We start from the raw sequence: 13,634 nt of genomic DNA on the forward strand, positions 1-13,634 counted from the left end.
TGTTTCCCAGTTTTCTACTTTCCTTCTAATCTTGGTTGCATTGATTTTGTTTGTGCAAAAACTTTATAATTTAATATAATCAAAATTATCCATTTTGCATTTCATAACATTCTCTATCTCTTGTTTGATCATAAATTCTTCCCTTCTCCATAGATCTGACAGGTAAACTATTCATTGCTTTCCTAATTTGCTTATGGTATCATCCCTTATGTCTAAATCATGTACCCATTTTGATCTTATCTTCATATAGGGTCTGAGTTGGTGATCTATGCCTAGTTTCTGTCATACTATTTTCAAGTTGTCGCAGTAATTTTTGTCAAATAGTAAGTTCTTATCCCAGAAGCTGGAGTCTTTGGGTTTATCAAACAGCTAATTACTATAGTCATTGACGACTATGTCTTTTGTACCTAACCTATTCCACTGATCTTCCACTCTATTTCTTAGCCAGTAGCAAGTAGTTTTGATGATGGCCACTTCATAATATAGTTTTGGATCTGCACAGTTCTCTAATTGCTTCACTATTTACAGTTATCCCTTTCACATCAGGGGTGCAGTGCTCCTGTGATCTGGAAAGTCTACGTAAAATTTTTTGGCCCTCACTTCATATCAGAAGAAGTCTAATTTTTTTTCTTTTATGGGGTGTTAATAGCACCTTATTTAAAATTTGAGTTGATATTATATAATACTCTACGTATATTTTATGCATGTCTGTGTTTCTAAAATTTTTCTGTTATCTGCTGGCCTTCATGTGTCATCTGCAGCTTCTATAAAACTCTCCCCAAATTTCCATTTAATTTCCTATGCTTATCCAAGATATGTTGAAACCTCAATAGGGAAAGTTGTGATGTGGAAGGGATAACAGTATATTTTTAGAACAGGGATTCTTAACCTTTTGTGTGTGTGTCATGGACTTATTGGGCAATCTGCCAAAGCCTAGGGACCCCTTCTCAGGATAATGTTTATAAACACTTTAAAGAAGTGCTAAATATTAGTCTGTGGACCCCAGATTAAGAACCGCTGTTTTAGTTTCCTATAGCACTGAGAAGTTAATTGATTTGCCCAGGGTTACATAGCTATAATGTATCAGAGAAAGGATTTGAATCTAGTCCTGCCTGACTCCCAAGGCTGGCTTATCATATCCATTATAACCCACCACCAGACCCATTCCTCTAACTTTATATTATATCTTAATACAAGAAACTTGGTTCCAATCTAGGGGCAGCCTCTCAAGTAAGAAGCACTTCTGGGGGGCAATTTCATTTTTTTCACAATAAATTTAATTTAATCAGTCACCACTTCAATAAACAAATAACAGTGGATTCCATTGATCAGAATTATGCTGGGAAATATTAATTTGAGTCTACCAAATAAAATGAGACCTGAGAAACTCAGCTAATGAGGGATTCTTCTACATCCTATCTCTGCCATGGGAACTTTTCATAAGATAGTAGATTTAGAGATGAAGGAGTCCTTAGAGGTTGTCTAGTCAAAATTCATTTTACAGATGAGGAGCTTAGGCACATAGAAAATAAGTCTCAGAGCTGGGTTTGAGCCCAGGTCTTCTAACTCACCAGTTAGTCTTTTTTTTTACTCTACCTCATAAGTAGGGAAGGCAGGATTGGAATTTAGGTAATATGACTCCATACCCAGTGATTAAAATTCAGAGTTTGCTTGAGGTAAGTCCTGAGTGGATAGAGATTTTAAGAACCTTCTGCAATCATTCCATATTGAGTTAAGTAAAACTTAACCACTTTTTTGTGACTTTCTGATTCCTGTCTTGAGATGCCAAACTGAACTATTCTCTGAATTCTTGAATGTGTTCTGTTGCTCTCCAGCCACTGTGCTTCTGTTTAAATTGTTCCCTATGCCTGGGAAGTCTTCCCTGTTAGTTGAACAATTGTTGTTATCATTCAGTTGCTTCAGCCATGTCTGACTCTTTATGACCCCTTTTGGGGTTTTCTTGGCAAAGGTGCTGGAATGGTTTGCCATTTCCTTCTCCAGTCCATTTTACAGATGAGGAAACTGAGGCAAACAGGGTCAAGTGACTTGCCCAGGGTCACACAGCTAGTAAGTGTCTGAAGTCAGAAGATGAGTCTTCTTGACTCCAGACCCTGCACTCTATACTCTATCCACTATTCCACCTAGCTGCCCTCATTCTTTATTTTTTTTTGTGAGGCAATTGGGGTTAAGTGACTTGCCCAGGGTCACACAGCTAGTAAGTGTCAAGTGTCTGGTTTGAGACCGGATTTTCAGGGCTGGTGCTCTATCCACTGTGCCACCTAGTTGCCCCTGCCTTCATTCTTTAAACACAAATCAAATTCTACCTCCTTCAGTGAGCTTTATTTGTATTTGTGTCACAATCTCTTACTAGAGTATAAGCTCCACGAAAGCCCAGACTGTATCATGTCTTAGCTTGAAAAGCAGTGTGGTACAATGAAAGGACTGCTGGCCTTGAAGAGAGAACAGACCTAGGGTCAGCCTCTTCATGTTACATTTATTATCTTTCTGGTCATCGATAAATTGCTTAATCTCTCTGACCTCAATTTTATTACCTCAAAAATGGGAATAGTAATGCCTGCATGTTCTCACAGGGTTATCTGGAGATGCAAATGAGACAATGTGTGTAATATGGTTTATAAATCATAAAACCAATATAAATAAATGGCAACTATTATTATTAGAAGTATGGTTCTTCCCCGACATTCAACAGTGGTCTAAATACGGTAGTCACTTCATTAATGTTTGTTGAATGAATGAACAAATCCAAACTTTTCAATGTATTTCTCCTTTCTGTGTACTCTAATGTCCAGCCAAGATGGCTTCTTTGTTCTTCCTTTGCCCCATTCCACTTCCTTCCTTCTTGCCTGTACGTGGTTTCTTCTCATCCCTGGAATGAATTTAAGCAATTCAATTGCCAACTCTTCCTGATGTCTTTCTTGATTCCTCTTGATAATGGTGCTTCTTCCCTTCTTACATTATCAGGGATGCAGTTATCAATTATTCATTCAACAAACATTTTAAAACTAATGAATATGTGCCAGTTACTGTGATAGGTATTGAGGATGTGAAGACAAAATTGAAACTATCCCTGACACTGAGGAAATTACAGCTGTTCTGGGGGAGGAGGCAGCTAGGTGGATAATTGGATAAAGTACTGGGCCTAAAGTCAGGAAGATTCATTTTTCCTGAGTTCAAATTCAACCTCAGAGACTTACTAGCTGTGTGACCCTGGAAAGTCATTTAACTCTGTTTGCCTCAGTTTCCTCATTTGAGGAAAATGAGCTAGAGAAGGAAATGGCAAACCACTCCAGTATCTTTGCCAAGAAAACACCAAATGGCATCACAGAGTCCGGCACAACTAAAAATGACTGAACAACAACAAAATATGCATGTATACATATATGCCTATGTGTGACTCTCTGTGCACATGCACAGATGTCAGATAAATGTGGGGGAATAAGATAGCTGAGAGGACAGGAAAAGATTAACCAGGAAAGTGACAACTGAACTGAGTCTTGAAGAAAATGAAGCCATTATATGAGGTCAAGATGAGGAGGGAGTAGATTCCACGCATGAGGGAGAGCCTATGCAAAAGTATGGAAATGGGAAATGATTGATATACATGAGGAACAGTAAGAAGGACAAGACTTTGGTGTATATAAACATGAGCTGTATGTAATAACAGTGAAAATGCAGATTGAGGTCAGGCTGTGAAGGGCTTTAAATGCCAAATAAAAGTATTTATATTTGAGGTCAGAGGTAATGTGGAGCTGCTAAAGTTTATCGGGTAGAAGAGTGACTTGGTCAGACTAGGGCTTTAAGAAAACATTTTGGAAGCTGTGTGAAGAATGGATTGAAATGGGGAGAGGCTCGGGACAAGCACACTATCTAAGAGGCAGCAATATTCCAATCAATCAATCAAAAAGTATTTATTAGTGATTACTATATGCCAGACATTGTACTGAGCACTACAGATAAAAAGAAAGATAAAAACAATCCCTTTCCTCAATTTTAAAGGGAGAGACAACACGTATAAATCAGAATACAGAAGGTAAATCCAGAGTAAGTGGAAGGTCCAAGTGATGAGAGGATCCTTTCTGGTGTGGCTATGTACATGGAGAGAAAATGATGGATATAAGAAATATTATGGAAGTGGAAAGGATAAGATTTATTTAGATACATATATTGAATGAGAATAAGGAGTTAAGATCGAGGGAGAGGGATTGGTGATATCCACAGAAATAAGAAACTTTAGAAGGAGGTGCTTTTCTTTTTTTTTGAAGGGGAAAGTAATGGATTGTTTTATGGTATATTGACTTTGAGTTGCTATGGGACCACTAGTTTGAAATGTACAATAGGAAGTTTGATAACGCAGGAGAGAGGAGATCAGGAGAAAGATGGATGTATATATAGATCTGGGAATCATCAGTGCGGAAATGACAACTAAACCTGTGTGAACTAATGAAACAACAAAAAAAGTAATCAACAGTAAGGGAGTATAGAGAGAAAAGTGAGCACAGGAAAGAACTATGAGGCACAACTATAGTTAGAGGATGTGATATGGATGATGAGCCAGCAAAAAGTGAAAGAATACTTAGAAAGATGGAAGAGATAGCAGTGTCATTTAAAAAAAAAAGAGAGAGTATTTAGGAGAGTAAGGTGATCAAGTGTTAAAATGCGGCAGAGAGATCAAGAACAATGAGAATTAAAAACATCATTTGATTTGATTTCAGTAACTTTGGAAAGAGCAGTTTCAGTTATGTGAAAAGTGAGTTGGAAACCAGATTAAAAGAAGTTGAGAAGAGAGTGAGAGAAGTCATAATAATAATAATAATAATAATAATAATAGCTAGATAGGCAACTAGATGGCACAGTGGATTGAGTGCCAGGCCTAGAGCCAGAAAGACTCATCTCAGGGCATCTAGGTGGCGCAGTGGATAGAGCTCCAGTCCTGAAGTCAGGAGGACCTGCCTCAGACACTTGACACTTACTAGCTGTGTGACCCTGTGCAAGTCACTTAACACTGATTGCCTCACCAAAAAAAAAGAAAAAAAAAGAAAGACTCATCTTTCTGAGTTCAAATCCAGACTCAGATACTTATTAGCTGTGTGACCCCGTGCAAATCACTTAACCTTGTTTGCTTCCGTTTTCTCATCTGTAAAATGAGCTGGAGAAGGAAACGGCAAACTACTCCAGTATCTTTGCCAAGAAAACCCCAAATGGAGTCATGAAGTCAGACCAGACTGAAAAGGACTGAACAACAATAAATAATAATAGCTAACGTTTATGTACTGCTTCCTATGTGCCAAGCACTGTGGTAAGAGCTTTTCAATTATTATCACACAATAGCTCCAGGAGATGAGTGATATTTTTATCTGCACTTTGCATGAAGAAACTGTGACACACTGAAGTGAAATGCTTGCCCAGTGTCACAAAGCTAGCAAGTGCCTGAGGCTAGATATGAACTTAGATCTTCCTGACTCCAGGCCCACACCAAGCATTTGCTAGTAGTTTGCCTGAAGAATTGGAGGAAAGATCTAAGTCTACAGGTTGAGATGACTAAATGGGACTAGTGAGTTGTTTGTTGTTTTTGTTTTTTAGTTGTTGTTGTTTGTTTGTTTGCTTTGTTTTGTTTAGCTAGTTGAGACTTAGGCTTGTTTGTAAGAAGCCAGGGTAGAGATAGGGAGAAATTGAGGCTTAGAAAGACTGAGAGTGGATGATTGTGGGGACAATCTTCTGGAGGAAATGGGAGGAGAGGTGATTGTCAGTATATGTGCCTATCTGTTTTCTAATTTTAAAGTGACATATCAATTGTTATTGTTGTATTTTATCCTACCAGTACTTGAAAGCAGGGATAGTTCTCCTCTCCTCCTCTGCCCCATACCACCATCCTAGAGTTTAGCATAGTGCCTTGAATGCAGTTTATTGTGGTTGTTCAGTCATTTCAGTTGTGTCTGACTCTCTGTGAACCCATTTGGGCTTTTCTTGGCAAAGATACTGGAGTGGTTTCCTGTTTCCTCCTCCAGTTCATTTTACAGATAAGCAAACTGAGTAAACAGGGGTGACTTGCTCAGGGTCACACAGCTAGTGAATGTCTGAGACTAGATTTGAACTCATGAAGATGGGTCTTCCCGATTCCAAGCTTAGTGCTCTATTCACTGTATTGTTCAACTGTCCATTGGCTAGTTTACTTATGTAAAAACACCTTGATGAATTAAAAGAACCATGAGGACCATCCCACAGGGACTTCATGGATGTCCTATTACATTTCTTTGCTTGATGCCACCTCTAATTTTTTTTAAGATTGCAAGATCTTGGTCATTAATCTTAATACTTCTGACCCTCAGTTTCTACACTTATAAAGATGAGAGATTTATAGTATATAGGATCATAAGATCAGTGATTTAAATATGGAAGGAACCTCCAAGGTCATGGAGTCCAGCTTCCTCATGTTTACATGTGAGGGAACTGATGAAGACAGATGTAGTGGCTTGCCTAAGGTCATACAGATGATAGACCTGAGATTCAAACCCAGGTCCTCTGACTCTGGGTGAAACAATCTTTCTACTACACCACAGAGATGATCTCTAACGTTCTAGATATGGAATGCTGTGATGCTGTGACTCTGTGGAAGGAAACGTGTCATCCATCTTTATTTCCCTTACATAGAAGCTAGCATATGACCTACACATAATCATAAGTTCATTATATTATAGGATTTGGAGCAGAAAGTGACTGCAAAGTTCATCTTGTCCAATCTCCCTCATTTTTGCAGATGGGGAAACTGAGGAACAGACAGGTTAAATAACTTGCCAAATATCTGAGTCAGTAAACATCAGTCATTTGAAGCCTATTATCAGCACTAAAACCCAGGTCTGCTCTTTTAAAATCTAGTGCTCTAGTAGTCAATAAATATTTGTTGAATACATAAAGAAATGGATATATCATTTGTTTCTTCTTCCTTCTCTGAGGATTGATAATTTAGAGTAGCCTTGATATCATATATGAAGGAATGACATTATATGCCACATAATAGAATTATGATTCAAAATTATCTCAACAGGTAGAAATATGGGCTAAAATTAACTGAGAAAATTTAACAGAGAAATGTGTGAAGTTCTCTAGGTTTTAAACATCATCTGTTCAATAACAGAATGTTCTTGCTGGTTGGTCAACAATTGATATGAAAAAGATCTGGGAGCCTAATGCTCACAAGCTTATTATGGGCCAGCAATGCTAAAAAAAAAAAAGTTAAGGCCAACTTAAGATGCATGAATAGTTCCTGGGAACAATAAGCCCAATGTCTTCTTTATTGGTCATAATACATCTGTGGAACTGTGTTTTATTCTACAGGACACAATTTAGAAATGGGAAGTGGCATGGCATTGACAAACTGGACCCAATGCATAGAGAGGAGGATGGTAAGTATGATAAAGACTGGTTGAAATTACTGGTGGTTTTTAACCTAGAGAAAACCTTTTTGTAATCTTTCTACTGTGCGACAAAGATGATCTTTAGCATTCTTCCTAGCTATAAAATGTTACATTTCTATGATTTTGTAGAAGGAACCATGTGTCATCCATCTTTTTTCCCCCACACAGAAGGAAGTATATGCCTTGCATAGAAACATAAATTCATAGTATAATAGGATTTAGAACTGAAAAACTGTTTTAACATATAGTTGGGGGAAAATAAAATATTAAAAAAAAGAACTAAGAGAGATTGCAAAGTTTATCTAGTCTAACCTCCCTCTTTTTGCAGATGAGGAAAATGAGGCTTAGCCAGGTAAAATAATGTCCAATGTCTTAGAGTCAGTAAATGAGGAATGACATTATGGTTTTCAAATATTTAAGGGCTATCATACATAAGAAGGATTAGATTTAATCTGTGTTCCCCTAGAATAAAGGGTAGAACCAGGGAAGGTCATTTTTAATAACAGAGAAACAGATTTTAATTCAATATTTTAAATAATACTTTAAAAAAAAACAACTGGATCTGGCTCACTATAGAATGGGCTCTCTCCTGGGTTAGTGAGCCCCTTGTTACTCGTTGGAGGTATTCAAGTAGAGGCTGAAGAATCATCTATCAGAGATAAAATAAAGATGATTCTAGGATGGGAGACTGGAATAGATGCACTTTAAAATCTGTCCAATTTTAAGATTCCATGACATTTTAAATCTCTCTCTCTCTCTCTCTCTCTCTCTCTCTCTCTCTCTCTCTCTCTCCCATACACACACACATTTATAGCATCATCTGGTCAGTGTTGCCCATTCTTTCTGGATTTTCCCACCAGCCCAAGGAACCTTCTGTAAGGAAAATGCCCCTTGGGTACTTGGGTATTGAGGTCCAATTTGAGATGCCTCCTTATAAAAGGAGGCATCTTATGTTACAAATATGTCATTCAAACATGTCCAGGTAACATCTTTTTAAAATTTCTCTGTTTTTCTTTCGAAAGAGCATCTTATCCTAGTGCAACCTAACTTTACTGCATGGGGCAAAAGGATATATACAACACACATATAATTTGCTTAGGTTTATTTATTTGTTTGTTTATTTATTCATTTATTTATTTTTAGTGGGGGAAGTCTGAACCTGCTATTTCATTAATATGAGGACCTCCCAGTATGGAAATACTCTCTAAGAATGCCACTCAGCAATTTATCTACAACTTGGAACCTGAGACACCGAGAAGTTAAGTTATTGACCTGTAGTCACACAGCCAGCATGTCTCAGAGGCAGTACTTGAACTCAGATCTTCCTGACTCCAAGGCTTGCTTTCTATTCAATCAATTAATTAACAGCTACTTATTATATGTTAGACCTTGTACCAGGTGCAGGCAACACAAATACAAAGAATGAAATAATCCTTATTCTCAAGGTGCTTGTATACTATTAGTAAAGATAGCATACACAAACATAAATATATACAGAATACAAATAAAATAACTTCCAAGTAATTAAATGCAAGGACATTGGAGAGGGAGAGTATTAACAGTTGGGGAGGGGTTCAGAAAAGAAGAAGAATAGAGCATTGTGTTTAAAGGAAAAGAAGGGTTTCTGAGGTACAACCTCACACCTATCAAATTGGCTAATATGACAGAACAGGGAAATGACAAATGTTGGAAGGGATGTGAAAACAATTGGGACATTAATACACTGTTTGTGGAATTGTAAGCTTATCCAACCATTCTAAAGAGCTATCTGGAATTATACCTAAAGGCTATAAAACTGTGCATACCCTTTGACCAAGTAATACCACTGCTAGGTCTATATCCTGAAAGAAGTTTAAAAAAAAAAAAGAAAGAAAAGGAAAAGGATCTATATGTACAAAAATAGCTTTTCTGGTGGCAAAGAATTGGACATTGAAAGGATGCTCACCAATTGGGGAATGGCCAAACAAGTTGTGGTATGTGATTGTACTATTGTGCTGTACGAAATGAAGAGCAAGATGCTTTCAGAAAAACCTAGAAAGAGTTATAGGAACTGATGCAAATGAAGTGAAGTGAGCAGAACCAAGAGAACATTGTACAAAGTAACAATAATATTCTAAGATGACCAGCTGTGAATGACTTAGCTATTCTCAGAAACACAATGATCTAAGAAAATTCTGAAGGATTCATGATGATAAATTCTATCAATTCTATCTGCCTCAGGGGTAGGGTGAAAATGATGGAGTCTGAATGCAGATCAAAGCAAGTTTTTTAATTTTCTTTTTCCTTTTTTGGGGGGGGTCTTTTTTCACATGATTAATATGGAAATATGTTTTAATTGACTGCACATGTATAACCTATATCAAATTGTTTGCCTTCTCAATGAGGGGGAGGTCAGTGAAGGAGGGAATTTGGAACTCAAAATTTAAAAAAAAAGAATGTTAAAATTTTTACATGTATTTGGAAAAATAAAATATTTTGTTAAAAAATGAAAAGAAATGTTCTATAAGCAGAAGGAATGAAGATATGTCAGGCATGCGTTTTGGGGGTGGAGACTTGTTCAAAGGTAAGCAAAGTGGAGATGGAGTATTACGTGTGACCAACAGACTATGCCCTATCACTTGGTAAATATTAAAATATGATGTCAGAGCCAGTTTTCCTTTTCTGGATCAGTATTGCTTGAGGGAAAAGAGTATGAGGATACAAGAGGTGAGTGCAAAATGACATTCGGGATGGGAGAAGGGAATTCATTCACATAGCAAAAAAAAAAAAGTTAAATCTTGCCATGTGATGGGGGAGGGCCTAAGAAGAGGGCTAAATAAGTGACATTATAATTGAGTGTGATGTGTTAGAGAGAAAGAAAGAAAAAAGCAGCCCAAGGTACCCCTCAAGTAAGTGAGAAGAATCTGACCTGCACAATGAAAGGTATTTAGAAAATTCAAGAGACTTTGTGGTGCTTGTCTCTTGGGGTCTTGAGATTTATCCAGATAATTGCTTCAATTACCTCTTTGCTTTGGAGTTGTCCAGTGCATGAGAAAGCCATAGTAGAACTCATAGGAGAAAGAGAGAAGGGGGGGCCATTCATTCTATAAACCATTCTGCAGTTTAGCACATAGAATATTGTGGGTACTCAAGAAATATGAATTCCTGATAATGATGATGATGATGATGATGATGATGATGATGATGATGATGATGATGATGATGTTGATGATGATGATGACGGAATGACTAATTCAAGTGATGGAAAAATAAGGCTGGGGAGGATGATACTGGCTAGGGACCTGGAGAGTGAGGATGACTCATAGACAAGGGGGTACCCGGGGACAGAGGGCTGTAGTATTCATGTTAGAGAAGCTGGTGAGAGTGGGCTGGAGCACTCGTGGTGGCGGGGACCTGGGCAGTGGGAGGAGAGAATGAGTGTGGGCGGTGCGGTTCCCCAGGACTGAGTGGCTAGTGGTGATGTCTGTGAGAGCAGCGGCGGCGGCAGCAGCATCTAGGAGCGAAGCATCGAAGACTCCGCCTAACTGACAGCCAAACTCTCCCTCTACCTCCCTCCATCCCCAAACTAGAGGCAGCCGAGCGGAGCCTTGCAGCAGCAGCAGAGGCGGTGGCAGCGGCGGCGGCGGCAGCAGCAGCATCAACAGCAGCATCAACAGCAGCAGCAGCAGCAGCAGCAGCAGCAGCCGCCGCCGCTCCAGCCTTGGCCCCTGCCCGGCCCCAGCCCCAGCCCCCGCCCTCTTCCTACTGCCTTCAGCACACAGCTAGCTCTCTGGTGAAGCATCCCAGTGAGCCCTGGGCTCCCTGGCTATCGTCGCTGTTACTGCCACCGCTGCACAGTCTCCCCCTCCCCTACCATCAGAGGATGGGCTGCGAGAGGCAGCAGTGCTGCCCCAAATCCTCCTAAAGCTACAAAAACAAAGGGAGCATCCGGGACCGGGGTGGATGCAAACAACCATGAAAGACTGGGTCTTCCCTTTCTTGGGCTCTGTTGCTGCTGCTGCCGCCGCCGCCGCCGCCGCTGCCGCTGCTGAGAGGACCACACTGTGAAAGGGGGAGCCAGGAGAGCAGCAGCTCGTTGGGAATTGGAAAGGTGAGAGGTAGCAAGGAAGAAGAGGGGGAGGGCAGGAAAATAAAAAGATGTCTTCTTCTGCTTTGGGTCCCCGAGGCCCTCGCCCACCCACAGTGCCTCCCCCTATGCAAGAGCTGCCCGACCTGAGCCACCTGACCGAAGAGGAGAGGAACATTATCATGGCAGTGATGGACCGGCAGAAGGAAGAAGAAGAGAAAGAAGAGGCCATGCTCAAGTAAGCAGACCCAGTCACTCATTCATTTCTCCATTCATTCAACACTCATTCATCCCCTCACTGCCAATGTGTGCCACCCCAGGGGTGTGTGTATGTGGGGGGGGGGTGATGCCAGGGTGCAGGGAGCAGTCACCAGGGGGGCAAAGGGGATGGAGTCCAGCCGGGGAGGGGCTAGTGAAATGGGAGGAAGAAGAGGGTGCACTAGTGCTGGAAGACAGGAAAAGCAAGAGGATGCTACCCTGAGATCAGGGTGCTCTGGAAGATTGGTGATTGGAAAGATTTACTGGCTGGTGGAATGTATTGGGGGGGGGGGGGTTGTTGGAGAGCCTGAGCCCATCCATGAGGAAAGAATCCTGAATCCTGAAATGGGCTCTTTAGGGTGGCCCAGGGTGAGAAAAAGAAGCAATAGGGGTGCGGTAAAGAGATTCTGAGATCAGCCAACCCTCTCTCCTCCCAGCTACTTAATATATTGGGAGGGTCAGTGTTTGTATAATAGAAAAAAAATAAATATTGTTCTTATTTTTACTCAATTCATCCCACAGAGAAAGACTGTTTTTTGGGGGAGGAGGCAGATGCCATCTTTGGTAACTTGGCTCCCCAGAATCTTTTAACCTTTTATTTACAACCCTCACACCCAATACCTATGTTCCCATATATTTTCCTGCTCATAAATAGGGCCATTGATAATTTAAAGTTTTCAATTATGGGGAGAGCTGATTGGGACTTTGGCCTATGCAAAACAGAAGCTCCTGTCTGCTGTTTTCCTAGAGACCTTTGGGGCCTGCTCACTTACTGATGGAAATGGTACAATGGGTGATTGACTACTTGCAAAATCTTTCCGTGTTCTAACGTGCTCCACTCAGCCCTGTAAGGTACCTCTGTCTGGTGTCCCCTTTACACAGGTGTGTGTAGAGGATGGGGCTGTTTGCTGGTACACAAGGTGTGTAACACTGTCAGGCAGGATTGCTTTCCTCAGCTTTTAAGAACACCTTTTCTAAGGGGCTGGCATTGACCCCGGGCTTTTATTGCCTACTAGTGTTACCTAGAGAGTGACTCTGGAGGGTTGAATATTCAAACATACCTTCCCTCTTGCAGATTTTCATATTCTAAGAAAGTTTTGAAGTCTAGGGTCAGGAGAGTTTAGAGACCCTGATAACCTTTCATTCTTGTTAGAAGAGGGGACATAAAGGGGTCTAGGGGCAGTCCACTGGGCTAAAGAGAAGAGGGACTTGTTGCACTGAGTCATCTTTTCTTTGGGATCAAACTGATTGTAGAGGGGGATGGGAGGGAGAAAGGATAGGACTCTGAGTGTCCTCAGACCTGTTTTGCATGAACGATGCCTATTTCCTCCCCTTGCCTCCTGGAAGGAAATAATACCACACTTGGATTCTTCCTCTCACCCTTAGTGCAGCAATGCCTTATCAAAATAGGGGGTGGGGGGAAGAGCAGAAAATATGCTGATTGATTGGGGCCTGATCAGTGTGACTGCCACTCAGTTGTCAGGGTGAGGGGAGGTTTGCTGGGTCATAGAGGAAATCAAATGATTCCTTTAAGAATCATTACTGTAGGAACTGAAGGATGAGCAAAAAGGGGGCAGTTAACTTGAAAGCCTAGAGCTAGCCTCATCCCCCTGCAATGGGGACTTCTGAATTTCTCAACCAAATAAACACTTCTCATCTAAAATAAACACTATAAACCTCCTGACTTGGGGAGGTGCTGCTTATCCCTGGTGGAAATATGGGAATATAACTTCCCTTGCTGCAGGTTTCCCTCCTTCTGAGCTTTGAAGTAGTTCATGGTGTCTGACAGTGATTTTTGTTGTCTGTCTGACTATGGGTCTGTCCGTCCTCGACAATTACAGTCCCTGCCATCCTTCCCCGTTCTATCGGTTAGGATC

The 13,634-nt window shown here is 40.5% G+C and overlaps 1 protein-coding gene across 1 annotated transcript in view; it reads left to right on the forward strand.

The window, feature by feature from the left end:
* Positions 1–11,570: 11,570 nt before the first annotated feature.
* Positions 11,571–13,634, forward strand: part of RIMS1 (regulating synaptic membrane exocytosis 1) — a 695,579-nt gene continuing 693,515 nt past the window's right edge. The window contains exon 1 of the mRNA XM_027852913.1: positions 11,571–11,737. Within this exon, the coding sequence (XP_027708714.1) occupies positions 11,571–11,737 (167 nt within the window). The remainder of the gene's footprint in view (positions 11,738–13,634) is intronic.

The sequence above is a fragment of the Vombatus ursinus genome, unplaced genomic scaffold (assembly GCF_900497805.2).
Source record: "Vombatus ursinus unplaced genomic scaffold, bare-nosed wombat genome assembly UNPS02009835.1, whole genome shotgun sequence".
In the NCBI taxonomy this organism is placed as follows: Eukaryota; Metazoa; Chordata; class Mammalia; order Diprotodontia; family Vombatidae; genus Vombatus; species Vombatus ursinus.